Source organism: Indicator indicator, chromosome 1 (assembly GCF_027791375.1).
Source record: "Indicator indicator isolate 239-I01 chromosome 1, UM_Iind_1.1, whole genome shotgun sequence".
NCBI lineage: Eukaryota > Metazoa > Chordata > Aves > Piciformes > Indicatoridae > Indicator > Indicator indicator.
This window is the reverse complement of record NC_072010.1, coordinates 81,744,128-81,763,825: the sequence shown is the minus strand read 5'-3', so window position 1 is coordinate 81,763,825 and position 19,698 is coordinate 81,744,128. Positions and strand designations below refer to the sequence as shown.

General features: G+C 37.9%; 2 protein-coding genes across 2 annotated transcripts in view; one reads left to right on the top strand and one right to left on the bottom strand.

Annotated features, from left to right (window-relative positions):
* The window catches only part of OFD1 (OFD1 centriole and centriolar satellite protein), a 32,696-nt gene extending 21,861 nt beyond the window's left edge, over positions 1 to 10,835 (bottom strand). The window contains exons 1-9 of the mRNA XM_054388865.1: positions 10,740 to 10,835; positions 8,014 to 8,214; positions 7,160 to 7,228; positions 7,047 to 7,074; positions 6,214 to 6,321; positions 5,351 to 5,487; positions 3,979 to 4,152; positions 1,386 to 1,492; positions 390 to 509 (exon numbers count right to left, since the gene is read on the bottom strand). Of these exons, the coding sequence (XP_054244840.1) occupies positions 390 to 509; positions 1,386 to 1,492; positions 3,979 to 4,152; positions 5,351 to 5,487; positions 6,214 to 6,321; positions 7,047 to 7,074; positions 7,160 to 7,228; positions 8,014 to 8,214; positions 10,740 to 10,835 (1,040 nt within the window). The remainder of the gene's footprint in view (positions 1 to 389; positions 510 to 1,385; positions 1,493 to 3,978; positions 4,153 to 5,350; positions 5,488 to 6,213; positions 6,322 to 7,046; positions 7,075 to 7,159; positions 7,229 to 8,013; positions 8,215 to 10,739) is intronic.
* Positions 10,836 to 11,943: 1,108 nt separating this feature from the next.
* TRAPPC2 (trafficking protein particle complex subunit 2) lies at positions 11,944 to 15,647 on the top strand. Its single transcript, XM_054382017.1, has 4 exons — positions 11,944 to 12,043; positions 13,803 to 13,947; positions 14,673 to 14,758; positions 15,415 to 15,647. Exons 1-4 carry the CDS (start codon positions 11,951 to 11,953, stop codon positions 15,511 to 15,513), a joined length of 423 nt encoding a protein of 140 aa, XP_054237992.1. The 5' UTR covers positions 11,944 to 11,950; the 3' UTR covers positions 15,514 to 15,647.
* Positions 15,648 to 19,698: the final 4,051 nt, after the last annotated feature.

Sequence of the window (19,698 nt, the reverse complement as noted above, 5' to 3'; positions counted from 1 at the left end):
CCTGCATTCATAAAATCATCAGTTCTTTTAACTGTGGTCAAAGGAAGTCACTAATACTGCTTCAAGTACTGTTGTCTAAACACAAACCTAATGCCACATTTCTTTCTCAGATAACAACACAGAACTTAAACTACAGCAATAACATAACCTATAATCAAAAGGCAACTGTTTTCTATAGCAAGCAAGCTTTCCTGAAACTGACAGAATATGCTATCTTACTAGCAAACAGCTAAGCAATAACATAAAGAATTAAAGTCAATTAAATCAAAACAATGAGTGCACATTTCCAGAGTCTTTGCTTTGTTATGCTTTTCCAAAGAAATCTTAAACAATTTATTATTCCATTTGCATAGGAAGTAACATGCATTCTATTAGAGAAAAAAAATTACTTTAAGAGTTCCATCTTAAGCTTTTGGTCATATGTCTCCTCTATACTCCTCACAGCAACCTCCCGACGTCGAAGTGCATCATCAATAGCTTTATTTTTCTCTTCCTGAAGTTTCTGAGCGCTGAAATATCCATAAAGATACAGACAATGACCAGTTATAAAGCCAAAACTTTAGTTTGTATCTGTTTTTGTTTTAAACAACATTTACAGACATCAAAGGCTGCTGTGCTTGCTTGGAGCACTGCAGCAATTTAAAATCATCATCAGAATATGTCACTGAAATTCATTAAGAACAAGTAGAAGTGGCACAAACTAAACTGTGCTACTTAAAATCCAGTACCAATCAATTATGCAGCTATCCCAGATTAACCTTAGCTCAGTTTCCCACACCAGAAAGGCTTCAGGGGAGATAGTGCTAAGGATGCTATTCTATCAGCACCCTCTGCTGGGTTGTTAAAAAAAAAAAAAGTTTTTGTTATTGGGATATTCATTTTGCTGTCAAAAACATGAAAAGTAATGACATTACGTAGCAATGAGAACATCGCCAAAAGTGCTTTAGCTTTTGTATTTAACCAAAGAAACCCAAATCTTCTAAGGATAAGTTAAAAAAAAAAAACAAAAAAAAACAAAAGAAAAAAACACTTCAGATTAAAGAAACAAAATAGCATAATCATGTCTCATGAGTATTACAATTACATACTGTGTTGCATGGTGTTTTGGATTTAATTTAACCACTTCAAAGCAAACATCTGGCTCCTTGTCTCCAACATGATGCTTCACTGTTTTGTTTGGATGAGGAGGAATAGAAAAAAATCCACAACATATTTTTGTATGAGGTTTCCCAGCTAACAGAGACAGTATACAACACTGCAAAAACTGTAAAACACAACTTCTGGGGTATATAATCTATCCCAGTGCCACATAGGCAGCAATACCTTAAAGTAAGCTTTCCAGAAAAAGGACAATAACATATTATACATGCCCTTCAGCAACTTACACTTCAAATGCCTCAATTCTTTGCTTCAGTTCTGCCTCTCTGGTCCTTATGACTTCAATATCTTTCAGTAGACCTTGTCTCTGAGTGTATACTTCCTTTGCTTCTATCTGAATGACAAAATATTATCTCTGGTGTTACTTCACACTTAATACAGGTATCTACAGTTTAACATATTCAAACTTTCAAGGATCTTCTTCAGGAACTAGTCTTACACCAATAAATAATAGTTATATAGTCAGAATTTTAAATAACACCCAGAATTGATTGCAATTTTTTTTTTTAATTCCCTTTTTCCTTTGAGTAAAAATGCTTTAGATGGAGTCACTACTGGCTACCTGTAAACACTTTTAAGAAACGTCACTGATTAAAACTTATGCAAAGGGGAAAATGGTTTTAAAAAAATTACAGAATAAACATGTTCAAACATTTGTATGTTTTAAATAGTTTTTGCAGGTTCTTCATAAAAACAAAATTGGAAAAACTAATGCCGAACCCTCCTGATAAAGCATGATTTAAAACTGAGTCTATCAGCAGTCTTTCAGTTTCTGTAGTTTATAGAAATCAAACAAATTGTAAAAGAGATCTTCCAAGTGATGAAAACACTAATTCCGAAAGTCACATATCTTCCTATTAATAAAAAATAGCTTTTCTTTTCCTTAAGCACACAGGCATTATTTCTCTGAAGAAAAAGCAATTGCCTAATACTCTGATTTTGCCTTACAGACGCTCGTATCAAGTTTTCAAGTCATATGTACTTGACAGCGCTGAAAGACTTAGCTGCTCTGCTTAGTGCTAAGAATAGAGCAGTTTGTCAAGCTGTATTTCCTGGGCATAAAGGCATATTAGTAAAGCCCTAAATGACCTTCTACCTTTAATGTAAATATACTCCAGCTCCTACTCAGTAGAGCTCCTGGTTTCTGTTAAGAGTCTGCAGATAAACAAAGCATATCCTTTTCAGTGAGTACAGACACTGACAATAGCAATCTGATATTCATACACAATATTTGATGAATATGTTGATCATACTGAATGATGAATATGTTGAACACATTACTGAATTAATTTCGTGTCCGCAGAAGACTGAGAGCATCAAATAGATGGTTTCCTTCTAAGGACATAATCATGAAAGAAATTCATAGATCAGTGAAAAAAAAATTCAGATCGGAAGGATGTCAATAGTTGTGACTGGTAGGTATGATTGTTTTGTTAACCAACACCACGTGCTGCTCTCAGAGGGGAAAAAAACTCTCAAAACTGAAAAAAAGAACAAAACCAACCACTACAGCAGAGTAAGAATGTCATTAGCATTTGTGAATAACTATTATTTGGATAGGAAGGTCTACTGCAGACAGTGGGAGAGTGGCTAGGCAAACAAGCAACATAACAGCAAGTAAACTATTCTTTTGAAAGCTGAAAAGCATTTAATAGAGATTGGGAGAAGCAGTTTAGTGTGTCGCAGTAACAGTTACTATTCTGACAAAACACCACAAGTAAACAGCCCAAAGGAGTAATTCATCAACAAAATAATCAAAGAAACAAGACGCTAGCTTACAGTAGACAGTGGCTATTAATAATATTGAACATAATCACAGGATTTCAGAGGTTGGAAAGGATACAAATAGATCGAGTCCAACTCCCCTGCCAGAGCAGGACCATACAATCTAGCTCAGGTCACAGAGGAATGCACCCAGATGGGCCTTGAAAGTCTCCAGAGAAGGAGACTCCACAACCTCTCTGGGGAGCCTGTTCCAGTGGTCCTTACAGTAAAGAAGTTCCCCCTTGTATTGAGGTGGAACCTCCTGTGCTGCAGTTTACATCCATTGCTCCTTGTCCTATCACAGGGAGCAAGTGAGAAGAGCCTGTCCCCTCCCTCCTGACACCCAGCCCTCAGATATTTATACGCATTTATTAAATCCCCTCTAAGTCTTCTCTTTTCCAGACTAAAAAGCCCCAGGTCCCTCAGCCTCTCCTCATAAAGCACATGCTCCAGTCCCCTAATCATCCTCATAGCTCTCTGCTGGACCCTCTCCAGCAGGTCCCTGTCCCTCCTAAACTGGGGAGCCCAAAACTGAATGCAGTTCAGTTAATAACATATAGAAATGGCACACCCATAACATAAGGACTGGATCTTCCACTTAGAGCCCTTCTTAGCAACTGATAGAATTTGGGATTGACACAAAAAAGAAGTGAGATAAGAACAAAGTTTACTGATCAAAATCAGATAAACATAGTACAAGATGCATAATTACCCTAGCCTATTTGCAGAAAAAGCACAGCACAAAGCAGCAGCCAGTGAGCCAAAAGCCCAAGACGGAAAATTACTCTCCCATCCCTCCTTGTCCCACCACCATCCCAGTGGAAAAGATCAACACCAAAGAACCCAGAACCCAGAAGCAGCAACTGGAACAGGAAGCTTCCCATGTTGCAATCAGAACTTCAAGCCCCAAAATACTTTGTTCCAGTTGCACTTTCATTTTTTTGAAGATGGCATGACTGCAGCAGCAGATTCAACTCAATCCATTACAGAAAAAAAGTTTAGTCATCTCACACAATGATTTTGTTCTGGATTAAGAAAAAATATTTAAAACTTTACCTCTTGTTGTTTTTGAAGCCTCTCAATAGCATTCCTCTCACGAGAAATCAAGGCTTCAGACTTTGCCTGATGTGTCCTCTCTAACTCATGACGCAGCTCAGAGATTTCTTTCTGGGTCTGTGCTTTCTCCTCCATTTTAATCTTTGCTATTTCAACTTCTTTAAAATGTTCTAGCTTTTAAGTAAAAGATGGAGAGAAGCTTATGTTAGGTCACCTTCAAATCAACAAAGACAGTCCCTCCTTACACAATTCTGAAATTTTATCCAGACATTTTTGTTAGGAAGTGGTAACTAGAAGAAAATAAGTTACTGTGCCAGAAGTATCTTAGCAGCACATACTATCTGCCTGTCTCACATAGTTTTCATGCATTTATCATGCATCCCAAAGTAGATCTTCGATAAAACTAGTAGCTTTAGATGAGTGCAAAACAGAGGCCCATGAAGAAAAAAAAAAACACACTGCAGGAGTAATACTGTCCTTTGAATTAAGCATTGGTCACACCCTTTTAATTCTTTCTCTGACACTTTCTTTGCTCTTGTCCCTTTCCCAAAGAACCACTTCTGACCAAGGATGCAACAAAGGGCTAAAGCAGACCTGTCCTGAATTGCTCAGGAAGAACAGAAATTCACCTGGATATATAAGAAAAAAAAAAAAAAGCAGAACATGTAACTCCACATAAAAAGGGTTACAGAAACAGAAATCCCAATTCACAAACTTCTTAGCACAGATGGGGGAAAAAACATATATGCACACAAAGTGTGCATCTTGCAAGTGCACAGGAGAATCGTAGGGAATATGCCTCCATACAGGGTGTGAAGTGCAACACATTCAAGAACAAAGAGGGATATAAAGAATAAAAATTTACAAGAAAATGGAAATCAAGCATAGAAATAAAAAAAATGTGAGGAAAAATGAGCAAAAGAATAAGAAGAATGATAGCACAATTGTGAGACTGGAGAAAAGAAGGTTAAAGAGAGGAAGAAAGTACAGTAGCAATGTCTGATTGAAGAATGTGATGAAGAATATGCCTGTGGGCATAAATTTTGTGAAAAATTAAAGAAACAGTGAGACAGCAAAATATCACTTGTACATACCTAAAATTTGATTAATACAATTAAAATAAAAAGTGTTACAAATTAACATGAGAATAAAAAGCTTAACATACTTCACACTTTTTACAAAAAAGGGGAAAGGAAAATACATAGATGCTATATAAACAAATTAATAATTGATAATGGATTAATTTAGCCTTTTGTGTTTGTTATAACTCACAAAAAGATCTTTACTTTCAATTTACCTTAAGCATTAAAAGTTAGTAACGTGCAAACTCAAAATGAACAAGCGCCTTCTCAGATTCAATGATCAGTTATACCTTTTGACACATTTCTTCTTGAAGCTGTTTCTCTATTTCTTTTCTATATTCATGAAGTTTTACTTCTAAAGATTCGTATTTCTGATGCTGGGGATATGAGTCTGCAAACTGTGCATCAATCAGTTGAAGTTTCTCAGCTACAAGAAGAGCAACATGTCCATCATAATTTTGAAAGTCACCACAGTTTTCCTACTAAGGACCACAGGAACTTGTATCTCTGTATAAAGTTCCTTAGTTATCCTAAGTAGCAATGCCATAGAAAGACCTGTGTGGTATAAAAGCAGAAGCAGCACAAAAAGGCCATTTATCAGCTCTATGCAACACAACTTGTATTGAGGAGGTGGGACTTGGCTGTTTAGGTACTATTTGTGGTATTACATAGTCTTTCATCCTATTTATCATGGATGTAATATTCTTCTGCATGCAACTTTTAGGGGTTTTGCATTACTAATAGGATATATGTAATAATACAAGTCCCAGTCTATGCCTATCTTTCACTGAAATACTATCTTAGAAAGAGAAGCAAGGCACACATTTACGTTTCCCAGAACGTATCTCAGCACATAACATTTACAGTCCATCTAAGATGTTCTAGCTCTTAGCTAAACACCTCAGAAAACTTCCAAGTGATAAAACCCCCATTAAATCATAATAGGACTTACAACTCATTTTAATAAAGGTTAGAAAGCCTTTAGTGCCTAAAGGCTTTAGGAAGCCTACTAGTGATAAGTATCACCTTTACTTATTACTTTAGGCTGCATTTGACTAAGTGATGAACGAGTATCATTCATATGATTTGTTAATCTATACCATTTACCATATGAAAATATCTGGGGAGGCTTGCTTGCAGAGGTTGCACTTACCAATAGATTCTCTGTAAGGAGGCACTGAGGTTGTCTGAGTTTGTGTGTCACGGCTTTCCTTACTTAGATGATGCTCTGTAAGTCCTATTAAAATCTGCATAAGAAAACCTGTCAAGATCCAATATATTAGTTCTGATTTCATAACAAAGCTGAATTTGAGCCTGTAATTAATGAGGCTACTATCACTGTAAAAGAAAACATATTCTATTTACTGAAAGAACTAAGTATTTAAGTAAAAATCAATACTAGTAAACTATTAAGGTTTTTTTATAACCATAATCAAATCCACCTCATTCTGCAAAGCTGACCTTTTTCCTTTCATCTGTATCTCTTTGACTTCTAAGGTCATTTGAGAAAGCAAATTATTACTACTTTAATTATGAGGTCATCAAGCAGTAGTGGTTTCTGAAGATCAAGCTACTTGCAGCTATGCAGTATAGCAAGGTTTTATAAGATTTATCTCTTATATAAACCAACTGAAAGTTAATTAAGTCTTTAAAAGCACAATCCAAAACCTGAGTTTGCCAAAGTTAACATGAAAAGCTTCCAAAGAGCATTACATTTAATAATTGATTACAGATTTTTCTTATTTCTAACATTCAAGTGATTTATTTTGTAGATGAATGTTAACACCACACCACAAACAGGAGATGGATAATCCTGACATGTAATATTCATCAGCCTGGTACACTGCAGGTTTCAAAGTCTGACTGAACCTGTACTACTTAGTATCAACATACACTCAAGAGATTTGAATTTCTATTGCTCGAATCTTAACAGAAATGAAGCTGACACAATTATCCTTATCTATATCATGTATAAACATCTCATACCTTTATTTTCCTTCTGAGTTCCCATAGTCTGCAAGAAATAGAAGATGTTTTAGCTAGTCTATTTCATCACAATTGTAATTTAAAACTTATTTTCAAATTCAAAAAAACTTTACCAATGATTTGTAAAGGTTGGATTTTGGATTGATCCTCATTAATTGAAGAAGATCTTGCATAGTCCACAGCTTTGGAGGAAAAAAAAAATTAAGTCAGAAAAAGTTAACTAATTTTAAATAATTTTAGCATGTAACAGATACTGTTTTAAAGCTGTAGATTTTTTTCCATTTGAGAGATTCTTCCTTGTAAAACCATTTTCAGAAGCCTGTTGTTCTAGTACTGTATTTACTTATCTCCACTACCTAAGACATACAGCAGCCAGCATGTAGCTTCATAACCAACTGAGGCTATGAAGAAAGTTTTGTTTCCTACCCACTCTGGATACTCTTGCTACTTTCCTTGCCTCTTTTCTTGATTTATCATACAAATCAGAAGAGCTTACTACAACAAATGACAGCTAACTACTCACCAGGTAAAAAAAAAATTAATTTTCAGTTTGAAACAACTTCATTTACTCCTCTAGAAGAAACAGCTTAAGTTGATCATGAACCATACTTTCAAAGAACTGAACAGCCAAACAAGAGGCTAGCTTTAATCAGGATCATTCCCCAAGTGCTCTGCCACACAGCCTCACTAATGGTCATGCCAGATCATGGTTATGGCTAAAGCAAATGTGCAGTGAAGAGGCTTGTGCTGTCTTTCCACAACAGCGTCATTAGTTTATTGCCAATTTAATGTATTCATGAAAATGGCCTTGAACAATGAAACCTTTCATGGACTTGATGATAAGACGTACCTGTGTTTGCATTCTACTCTCACAAAAGGGGACCTTTGTCAGTTCTGTTGGAATCTTGAAAACCCCCAGAAAGCAAAGCTCCTAGAAGTCTTAGAAGAGGTAAATTGCTGAACTTACCTTCTTCTTCTCTAACCCACTTTCTGGAAAGAAAACAGAAAGTGAATATTCGTAGCCACTTCTCTGTAGATGATCTGCCACCAAACTGTTGGAAGCTGTGATGAAAAGTGAATTGTCGTCACTTGGAACAGCGTGTGGCTGAAGCTCTCCACTTAAAATTGGATGCATTAGTTCATGGATTAGCTGATTTCGGAGCTGTGTCTGATACAGAAAAGACATCATAGTCTCAGTTTACAGGTTATTCAATAAGAGGTTTTATTTTTCAAAATTCACAGAGAGTGTCATTTTACTTGTACGTGTCATATTACATCCTACAGAACAAAAATGGGCAAACTAACTGATAAATTTGGAAGAATGCTTGGGACATTGTGCCTTGCTTCAAAACACACTAATAGTGGCTTTACCTCAAGATTTATCAAATGCAGGACTGAAGGGATGTATTGTTCTCAGTTAAGAACTTATATAAACACCACTCTAGTATCCCCAGCTTTCCTGTTCTCCCCCTTTCTGGTCTAAATAAAGCCTGCCTGATGTGGCCTCCATTTCAAGTGTACTTGGAAAACTCACTAGTCTTCTTGTGAGTTCCATATCAAGAAGCTGCCAATATCACCATAAAAGAAGATGGGAAAATAAACAGGAAAGTCAACACCTTTAATATCAATTATTTTGTTGGGAAGAAAAAGAGTACTAATCAAAAGAGCCTATGGGCAGTAATATATTGCACTTACTGTTTATTTGCATTCTAATAGTTGAAACAGAGAAAAAAAATAACAAAAACAAGTAATCTAAAATCAGAATGTCCCTCTCCTGTAAAGAGAAGAAGTAATACTCTTCCCTGTAAACAGAAGTAGTAATCGTTTTCATTACATAAATATACAAACTTGGCTATAGCATACTAAAAGACCATGACAGAAGTAGTGGTATAAGCTTTCAATAGAAGGTATGCAACAGCAACACAGTTGATTCATGTAGCATGTTGCCAAAAATGGGACAAAATACTTACCAAACCTTCATAAAGCTAGACCATCAGACTACCCTGGTACTTTAGCACAGCTTTCTACAGAAACTAGCCTGACAATAAAAATTATGACAGCTGAAAAAATAATTTTCTTTATTAATTTCTGAGCTTGTCCGGTTTCAACAAACTTTGACAGAGAGGATGCCTCAAGAAAACCGAGACCAGCGATCTCTTATACACCTCATGACAATGTGCAGGTGGCAAACACAAGGCTAAATCTCCATTCCTACTATAGGAAAGGAAGGCAAAAATCAGTTGTTAGATATTAGCCATTCAGCATATTTGTAGCTCCAGATTCACTCTGCTGCTTACAAACAGATGTAGTCAAACAAGACAAGAAAGTTGAGAGTATTCTCATTAAAAGATGTAATTCATAAGAATCCGTAAGAAACTCAAATGTATTAATTCTTCAGCTCAGAAGAGCTACAAGATCTTTAGTACACTACGTAATCTTCTAGACATGGAAAAGGAAGTAGGAAAATGAACAGCAAGTCACCTGACAAACTATTAGCTGGGTCAAACAAGACAAAATGGGTCAAACATTTCAAGCTTCGGAGATCACTAAGGGAGAAACAAGTTGTTCAGAACAGGGAATTCTTGGACATAAAATTATCAATGGTACTCTTAAAATATAGATCTTAATTTTTTTTTTTAACTGTAGCGAATTTGACATAAAAAGTAGGAGCTAAAAAAATGTGATGACATAAAGATGCGTGTAGGAAAGATCCAGATGTCATTAAAAAATGCAATTAGATGATATATAAATTAGAGTAGTAAAACTGAAACTGCATGAAATATAACATTTCAGCATTTAAGGCCTGATATGAATTTCTGCCATAACACAAGGGCAAGCATTGTTTGGAAAAAGACGTGGATGTGTCAAACAATGACTAGCACTACAAATGTAACATGCCTCAAAAAGACATATATGCAGCCTTCTACAGACTTTCCCCAAAATAAGAGAATCTAAACTTTGCCTGGAGAGCTCACATAAATCTACTTCCTTTAAAAAGGGTGGGTGGAAAGGCTTCAAAGTGAAATGGAGTACTATTGAGGTGACCATGAATGAGACCACTGCACCCTGACTTGCTTAGCATTGTAGAACAGAATGGTGAAGAAAAGGTGTGACTGCTGCCTACAAATCATCAAAAGCAACAAGAACTACTTAAAGAACACCTTCAGCACAAGCCAGAGCAGCAACAAACCAACTCTGGCTACAAATCAGAACAAAGTTTCACTCTTGAACATAACCCTATTCTGTAACATGTTCCTGAATGAGGACACAAAGAGATTAACTGCTCAAAGTTTTAAAACAGAACTTGAATATTTTAGGAGGATAGTTCAAATAGTGTGTTCACTTACAGTAAATAATAAACAAACTCTATAATCTAAGGTACTTTCCAGTCCTCCATTCTCATTTTTTCTCAAGCATGGAAATTTTCAAAGATTTCATATAGGCCTACAACCTTCCTAAAAAGACTCTTGAGATTAGAATGCAATGAAGAGCACTTCTGTATCGGAACAACCTGGTATCTGGGGGGAAAACAAAACAAAACCAAAAACCAAACGTGTACTGAATATTAATTAGGCTGTAGTAAAACCATCACATTTGGAGAAAACGGGTAAAACATTTATTTGGCCTGTCACTACTTTCAGTATTGAGCGGCACAGAGAATCATAGGTAGCACCTGCTGAAAATAAAGCACACCTTAAGTGTGTCCAGTACACCTCTGTTCTTAAAAGTCTGATAGAGCCTTTTCCGGAGTTCATCCTGGGACAGTGTCTCCCTTCCCACTGAAGCCATCCTGCCGTACGATACCAGGAAAGAAAAATAAAAAATATTAAAAGCACATTATTGACTCCTAGCTCGATCCACGTCCCCCGAGGCGACGATGCCCCAGCTTCCCCCTCACGCAGGCCCACGCTTTGCCAGGGCAGCCTCCTTCTACCCGCTGGCAGGGCGGCAGGACCCAGCCCGAGCCTCAGCGCTGCGCCTCGACCCTCTAGTCCCTTCCCGAGCGACGGCGGGAGCTCCGTGGAGCCGGCAGCCCGCGCCGCCAAGCTCCGGGAGCGGGAACGTGGGACTCCTAACTCCGGCACCAGCTGCCGGCGGCGGCTGAGGCGTCACGGGAGCGCCGGAAGCTGCGGCTGGCAGAGGGGAGCGCTTCCGGGCGGCCGGTGGGAGCCGTTGGAGAGCTGGCGTCGTAGGGTAGGCGGCGGGCCTGGGGTAGACCTATGCGGGTGCGGACTCGCGCTTTCTCCTTCCCTCCCTCCCGTGCCTGTTCCGCGGGTGACCCTCGCGGCGTCCTAGCCTTCCCCTGGAGGTGGCACTGCCGGCGGTGCACAGGGCCTGGAGCCTGGGCGGGCCTCAGGGCGCTGGCGTGCGGCAGGGGAGTGTACACCCCTCAGGTAGCTCTGGAGTCCCCAGGGATGTGGCCGGGCCGTGGGACTCCGTGGGCCTGCCTGACATACGCGTGTGTGAGGGAGGACGGGGCACACTGTGTGCTCCATTTTCTCTTTCTACTGCTTACTTGTAGCATCCCCGGGGAGAGACAGATGGGATTTTTCACAGGCGGGTACACCCATGAACTCATTGCCGCCCATGTCACTGAGGGGGCTGTCAGGTCGTAAATAGTCGCTTGTGAAGAGTTTTTAGGTAGTTGTAACTCGATTCACTTAAAGTCTTGTTTCACTTTCTATGGTCTTGTGTTTTTTGGCTTGTTTGTTTGTTTTTCCTTTTTTTTTGGTATACATATGCATACCTAAGAAAGTGTTTTTCGCTCTCTAGGCTGTGGTAAATATAAATAGGAAGCATGCTGACTGATTTTTAGGAGTATTTTGAGGTGTATTAAGAGTTTGTATAATGACTCCTCAGTAAAGCTTGTCTATCTTTTCTCATAAGGAGCACAACATTGAAGAATGTCTGGAAGTTTCTACTTTGTGATAGTTGGTCATCATGACAATCCCATATTTGAAATGGAGTTTCTGCCACCTGGAAAAGTAGAGTCCAAGGTATGCTTTTTCCGTGTGATACTTCTGTGATGCAATTATGGTGCATTCTCTTTGACAACTTTACAGTGTATTAGAAGCATCACTATCATCATCGTGTCATTAGAAGTGTGAGTGGTGTCCAGTTTCCTTACTTTTTTTTTTTTTTTTTTGTTTGTTTGTTACAGTAACTTTGTCATAAGAACTAGAATTCTGGAATTCTCCAATCCTCAAAATTATTTGCCAGATCATAATAATTTATCATCAAACATGGTTTCCTTAAAAGAGCATGGGTCTGTGGGCATGTCCAAAAATGGCAGTACATGCTGTCACTGATTTGAACAGTGTGGCGTCATCTGTATTGCAGACTATTTATTAGATCATAAATAAGGCTAGCTGGACTAGACTTAGTATGAGGATGTGTCAGATAGTGGATAAGATTAATTTTCTGCATTCTAACAATGATAATAACTTGAGTAAGCTTCTTGTCTGACTGAGGTTGAAGTACTAAATTTTCTCCTAAAAGAGAATCTAAACTTTATGTGCAGTGAAGGAGAACTAGCAGACATTGATGTTTTGGCAACTAACGCTTTTGTTTCTGAGTCATGTCATTTAGGAGTGAATTCAGTGCAGATGCACAGCTGCCTGAAGTAAGTGTGTAGTATTTGCACAGTTTGTAAAAATGTATACACGTGTGAGAAATTTTATAATGTATGTGGTAAATCATCATAAGCTTTTTCTCCTTAGCTTAACTATTTAATCTCTTCCTCAGTATGTTTAAGTGGAAACTGCAAAGCTATTAATGCCCTGAGCCAAACTTGACTCAAGGGAAAAACAAAGTGCACTGAGAGGTGTGAAAGTGGAATTAATAGTATCCTGTATTATCAGAAACAGTGCAAGACTACTTATGTTTCCAGTCTGATAGAATCTTACAGTGTGGTTTAATTCTGTGTTTCTTCCTGGCAGATGTCCTCTGGTGTTCTAGTTTGTTTAAAAAGTAAATGGCCCTTTGTCTGCAAAACTCTTGTAGTGTTGAGGCCAAGCAAGTGCTGTGATCATTCTTATGAAGACCATTCATGTTTGTTGTAGAAAGAGGTACAATTTGCATGTGCAAGTATATATTGAGTATTGGTTGCAGGATATTTTTCTGCACTGGGCTCTTAGGAAAAAGAAAACCCCTAAACCTATAAAATAATCCTCTTTCTAGGCAAATAACCTGGAAAAAAACACACAACAGAATCTTCAGATGATGTTATCAGTGTATCTATCCTCTGTATCTCTCTGCTTTCCCCATCTTTCCCCCTAAGTTTTACAATTGTAACCTATTGTTCAATTTCAGCCAAATGTGACAGAAATGTGATGGTCCAAAAAATGCTAAATCACTGTAAATTTCACAAAAACAGATGAATAGAAAGCAGAGGGAAAGACTTCTTCAAGGCCTCTGTTATGGAATAAGTTTGCAGTGAGAAATTACTCAGTGATTCCCAAAGGAATTCAAGTTTGAGTTCGTTCCTGAGCTATAAATATAGGCTTTATTGTTTTTTCTGCTTTCAAGATTGTTTTTGTGATGATCTTTTTATTATGACCTTTTTTCTTCCTTGAAACCAAGTATCGTGGCAATATGTCCTAGTTTCATTTAATTACCATTGCACAAATGGCACAAATGTAGCAGAAGGGTATATATAACCTAACATAATATGAGCACTAGTTGTTTAGCAACTTGAGCAGATTATTTTACTGCTTTACATTTTACTGCTTTCACTGTCTTCTGGAAATGTACTAGGATGACCATCGCCATCTCAACCAGTTTATTGCCCATGCTGCTCTTGACTTAGTAGATGAGAACATGTGGCTTTCTAACAACATGTATCTGAAGACTGTGGACAAGTTTAATGAATGGTTTGTTTCTGCTTTTGTCACAGCTGGACATATCCTTCCCTCTTTACTTATATAGGAAAAGCCTTTTGCCAGAAAGGGACAAGTTGGATAAAATGAGTTTGGAACAGGTTTCTTTGGCTATTCACCACAATTATTACTAGAGAGTGTCACCAGCCTCAGGCTGAAGTAAATTGGGAGGCATGGCAGTTGTTTAAAACTGGGACCAACTGGAAAGGTGGATTTTTCCTTTTGGAGAAGCTGAAATAGCTTAATGAAATGTGTAGCTGACATGGAGTAGAAGAAAGAGGTATGAGGGGCTCTGAAAAAGCTTCTATGACTCTTTCTATCATTTTGATAGTGCTAGAGAGGAGCAGCATAGATAAATATGCTCACTGTCAGTCACACTCATCTTGAAAATGCAGTATCAAGACTTGATCTTACGTACAAATAGTTCTATAAGTCCTTGTTGTGAAATGTTTGTTATGCATAGCAAGTAACATTGAGTGTAATGTTAAATTCAGGTTCACATTCAGAATTGAATAGCTTTAAAAAAATAACATTAAATAGAGGTGATTATTTTTAGATAGGAGGATCTTTAAATATAAAGGTAATGCTTTATAAATTTCACTGCTTCATTTACTTATTTAGGGTCACTGCTGTTTCATGTACAGCTAAACATTTTTAGTGTATGAAGAATTAGATGTAAATAATTATCTCAGAATATGCTAAAGGCCTGTCCCCTTTGTAACAGTCAAATTTTCCTTAATTGCTTTACATATGAGATTTATAATGCTTCATGATGTAAGGCAAGAAGATGGAATTAAGAACTTCTTTAATGACGTATATGACTTATATATAAAGGTAAGAACTCACTGCAGTACTTCTAAGCATGTTCTGCTGCACATGCTCAGGCATGCCTGCATTAGCATGCTTTCTTGTGGGAGTCTGTGTAAGTGAAGAAGCACCTGTGCAGTCCATGTTAACCAGATAACAAGCAACATAAAGGCTGTGTTTTCCATTAAACTGAATAGATGTTTCTAAATTGTTATAAACTGTGCTCTGTCAGAATTTATTCTTCATTTTAGTGGTGATTTTTGGGCAGTATTATGTTGTTAATGATGATAATGAAAGCAAAGGACTGTTCTGCGGAAGCATGGTCAAAGTGCTTGGCCTCAGAGCAAGCAGCCCATGTTCCCACAGCCTGGGGATGCTTCCAGTATAGATGGGGCACTTGCCAGCACCAGCTGGGGAGGTGGCCATCTCAGCCTCCCACAAGTACTCAAATGATGCCTGCTGATTTCCAAACCAGGTATTTTCACTAGTGTCATGATGGATTTGGAGCTAGTACTAGGGGATGGCTGTGCACATATATGGGGAGAATGCGAGGGCCTGGAAAGCCAGTAACTGTGTAGGAGCTCGGTGCTCTTAAAAAGTGCCAATAAATAGGCTGAAAGTAACTAGTAGTTGTCATCTGAAATAACACTTTGCTTATTGATCTTTTTTTTTCCTTTCCTCAGTTTGCAATGAATCCATTTTATGAACTCAATTCTCCTATTCGATCTAGTGCCTTTGAAAGAAAAGTACAGTTCCTTGGGAAGAAACACCTTTTAAGCTGAATAAATACATTTGAGTGAGTGCTTTTCCATACTTTCCTGATTATCTGAACAGTAGTTCTTCTGGTTAGTTCTTGGCATGTTTGATTTTCATCTGAAGACTGACAGATTGGATGCTGAAGAAGCTTTTTTTTTTTTTTTCCCTGCTGATATTGGTAACAGCCAAGCTTCTTGATAACAGCCAGGCTTCTTTGCTCAAAACACTTTAAGTTTCCTTTTATGTGTTATGAAACTAAGTTTTAAAATGTGGGGCTGAATAGGTACTAACATGTGGATGTCAATGTGTATGCAAAATGTAAACCTTTTATACAAGGTGGGAGGAAATCAGATCTCAATGCAAAAGACATCTCCAGTCATGTGATTTAATATGAGCAGAAAGGAATTCTTGGACTGTTTGGCCAAAGCGGTTAATTTTCTTACAAAGTTTTCTACATATGATCCTTTGCTAGAGAACTCTGCAGAGTAACCAGACCAGCCTCACTCGTTGTGGTATTAAACCAGGTCTGTATTTATACAGTAGTGTACTGTATGTATTATAAATTACTCAATAAAAAGAAAAGAGGGTATATCAGCAGAGCTCCATTTTTAACTTAAAAGTTCAGACTTACCAGATGTTTAGTGCACTAGGTGTTTGTCTGCATTATTGCATCAATGAAATGAAGTAGACCAGAACAGCTATGTCTGCCCTGACTTTAATTTACACATGGAAAAAAACAAACTGCACGTACACGTTTTAAGCCAAACTCTTTCCATTATCTCTGCAAGTGCATACATTTTATTTTTGAAAACAAATATTTAAAGTAATTTGAACCATGGAACTCTCTTTGTTGAGGTTTCACAAAGGCATTACTTGGCCTGTCTAGCTGCTATTCCATTGTAAAATGTGGTTGGGGACCCTTCTGCAAAACTTACCATCATTTGAAAGCAGCAATTTTTAATGAGTCATTTGGCATCTCTGTACCTAATATTTTGGTTGGTTTCACAATCTTTGAAGTAACTGGTTTCCTTTTGCAGCAAATCTGGGACTTGTTTTTCTGAAGGAAGTGGCATGCTGTTCTAGGAAGTACATTTTACGTGTCTGTATAATTAAAGGGACCACATGTGTATGTGCTTTAAATGCATAGTCAGGTATTAATTCTCTGTAATTCACACTTACTGCTAAACTGTCACTGTAGCATATTCCATAAAAAAGAACATTATATAAAAGTTGCAATATTTACCTTAAATAAAACATGGGATGATGTGGTATGGATGCCCATTGAGTATACTTGAAATGATTACAAGAAAACTAGCTGATCATGGTAAGGCTACCTTTATTGGTGGGGTGGCAAGTGAAGATGGGAATATTTGTCTTTGTGGTATTACTTATTTCATGAGAACTCCATTGTATAGATTTTATTAAATAATGTTGCTTAATCTTATGTAAATCAGCTGGTGGGGTTTTTTGCTATATGAAGGCAACAGAAACCCACCTGAGGTGAACTGTTCTCATTCATACGATATAAGAAGCTATTGAGTCTTTTTCTGCCTCCCCAGCAGCACAACAGTTGGAAAAATACTGCTAAGATTCGAGGAAATACTTATGTTAAATAATCATATATGTGGCAGTAAGAAGCGTTTTGGCAAAAATTATTAGTGCTAAGAATTTCCACCACTTTCACAGACTGGGGGGATTTTTTTAATAATTGTATTCTTCTCTGCCAATACACAATAAAATGAAACACACGTCAAATGAAAGCATTTTTTCTCTTGCTTGATCTCTGAAGGCAGCCAAATGGTGCCTGTTCTTAATGCCCTACATCCATCTTTCCTCTTCTCAGTATAGGAATTGTAAATGGGAAATGCAGTCTCATGAGTCCATTTAGGCTTTATGAAAACACACTCTTACTGGCCACAGGCAAGGGACAATTATGTCCTAACTCATTACATTAACCATTATAGCATGCACAGTGAGGAACAGAGTCATGTGACAGAATTCTGAAGGACCTTTGCTAGGTTGCTGTGATTTCCCTGTTTGTAGGAGAATGCGTGTTCATGCTTTTGTTTATGACTTTTCACACTGGCCTGAAAGAGGAAAGTTGTCTTGTGGTCAACTATGGCCAGAAATCTACTCTAGATCTGAAACATGCAGTTCTAGCCTGCATCAATTAATACTTCCTTAGTGGACAAGGCAGAAGAGGTATCTCCTTCACAAGTATTACGTACATGCCCCATCTCAAAGACTTAGGAATAAGAATTCACATGACGTCTGCTGTAGTATGAAAAAGCAGGAGGTAACCTGTATTATGCAATAAAGGCAACAAAAGTTTTTGAGTTAAATAGACTGGAATTACCCTAGATGTTTCAAAAGTCAAGTGTAAGGACTTAGTACAAGCTAAGAACATAAACCAGTCTTCATAAATCTAGCGTGGAAATGCAACTTAGACTCAGCTTTCTGCAAGGTTCTGATATTCACAGTATCATAGTGTATCAGAGGTTGGAAGGGACCTCAAGAGATCATCAGGTCCAACGCCCTGCCAGAGCAGGATCACTTAGGGTAGTCCACACGGGAACGCGTCCAGGTAGGTTTTCAAATTCTCCAGAGAAGGAGACTGTGAACCACTGAAAAGAGCCTGGCCCCCTCCACTTGACACCCACACCTCAGATATTTAGACATTGATCAGATCCCCTCTCAGTCTTCTCAAGACTAAATAGCCCCTGAGATCTCAGTCTCTCTTCCTAGGGGAGATGCTCAAGTTCCCTAATCATCCTCATAGGTATTGTTGGTAGGTATTACTGTTTAGGTAACCTGTCCTATGACTTAAAAGTAGGATCTGTTTGAGGAACAGAGCAACAATTAAAGCAAGCACCCTGGCTCTTACACTACGCATCTCTATACTGTGGTGCTGGAGTCACCATCCCTGGAAGTGTTAAAAACCTGAGTAGATGTGACACTTGGGAACATAGTCTAGTGGACGTGGAGGTGCTGGGGAGGAGGTTGGATTTGATCTTAGAGGTTTTTTCCATCCTTAATGATTCTATGAGGTGTTAGCTGTCCTAGCTAGTTTCTTTTACCTCTTCCCATTTTACTGTCTATTCTAAAATTCCACTGATTTGCCCCAACAGTATTTTTTACTCATTTTAAAAGACATCTGGAACTCTGCATACATATTACATAATAAGCTCTGTCACTGTACAGAACTCTAAAGTAGTGCCAGAAGGACACCCTAGTACTCAAGGTACTTGAAACGAATCAATGAGTTGAAATACAAGCCACAAGTCCCTACCTTATCTCCATACTGCAGGATAGATATTAAGCTTTCACAAAGCATAGAAATGCCTGCTTGTTATTAAGCATCATATTCTTTGTACCTATCATCTAAACCTCTTGTCATAGGACTTTTGCCTTCTTTTACATACTTGGTAATCTAACCTCTGAGACCAAATCCTGACCTCAACACAATTCCTAAACTGTCTTATTTACCCTAATGGCATATGAACCCCCCCACCTTTATCTTTACCAGCCACTTTTGGGATTAATATACAATTGTGGTACAGCAGCTCCCAGGGCACAAGTAAGACAGTGTATTAAGTTTTATTTAAATTTATTAAACCTACTTCTCAGATGGAGGCTTGGTAACCAGGACATCACATGGAAAGGACACAGATGGGAACATGAAAGACCACAACGGTTCTCATCCTCATTTCCTTTTAGCAATCTTACTTGGATTGTGTCTATAGTATTCTACTCACAGTCATTGCATCTCATTTTGTTTCCACCTTAACCTCTGCTAAAGTGAACATTAAAGGAAACTAAATAGTAAGGTGGTAGTTTTACAACTTCATGCCGCTAGCTTAGTAGGCCCCAACTCAAGCAATCTTTAAAGATTTTTTGCTCTCTCAAGAGGAATTTAACTAAAACTTTAGCTTCACAGATATCTTCAGTCATTGGCTAAAAATCAACAGAAGTAGCAGCTCAACCTGTATTTAGCTGTTAGGTGACTGAAGTCACTGAATGCAGTTCCGTTGCTGTATATGCAGCACTGCAAGACTGCATTAGACTAAGGAATGTACAAAAGGTAAAGAGATATGACTTGTAAGCAGGAGCAGCAGATCAGTGGAGTAAAGTTGTCCTGGACAGGTTCAAGCAAGAACACAACACATTCAGAAAAATGTATCAAGAGCAACAAGAGGTTTGTTTTGCAAGCT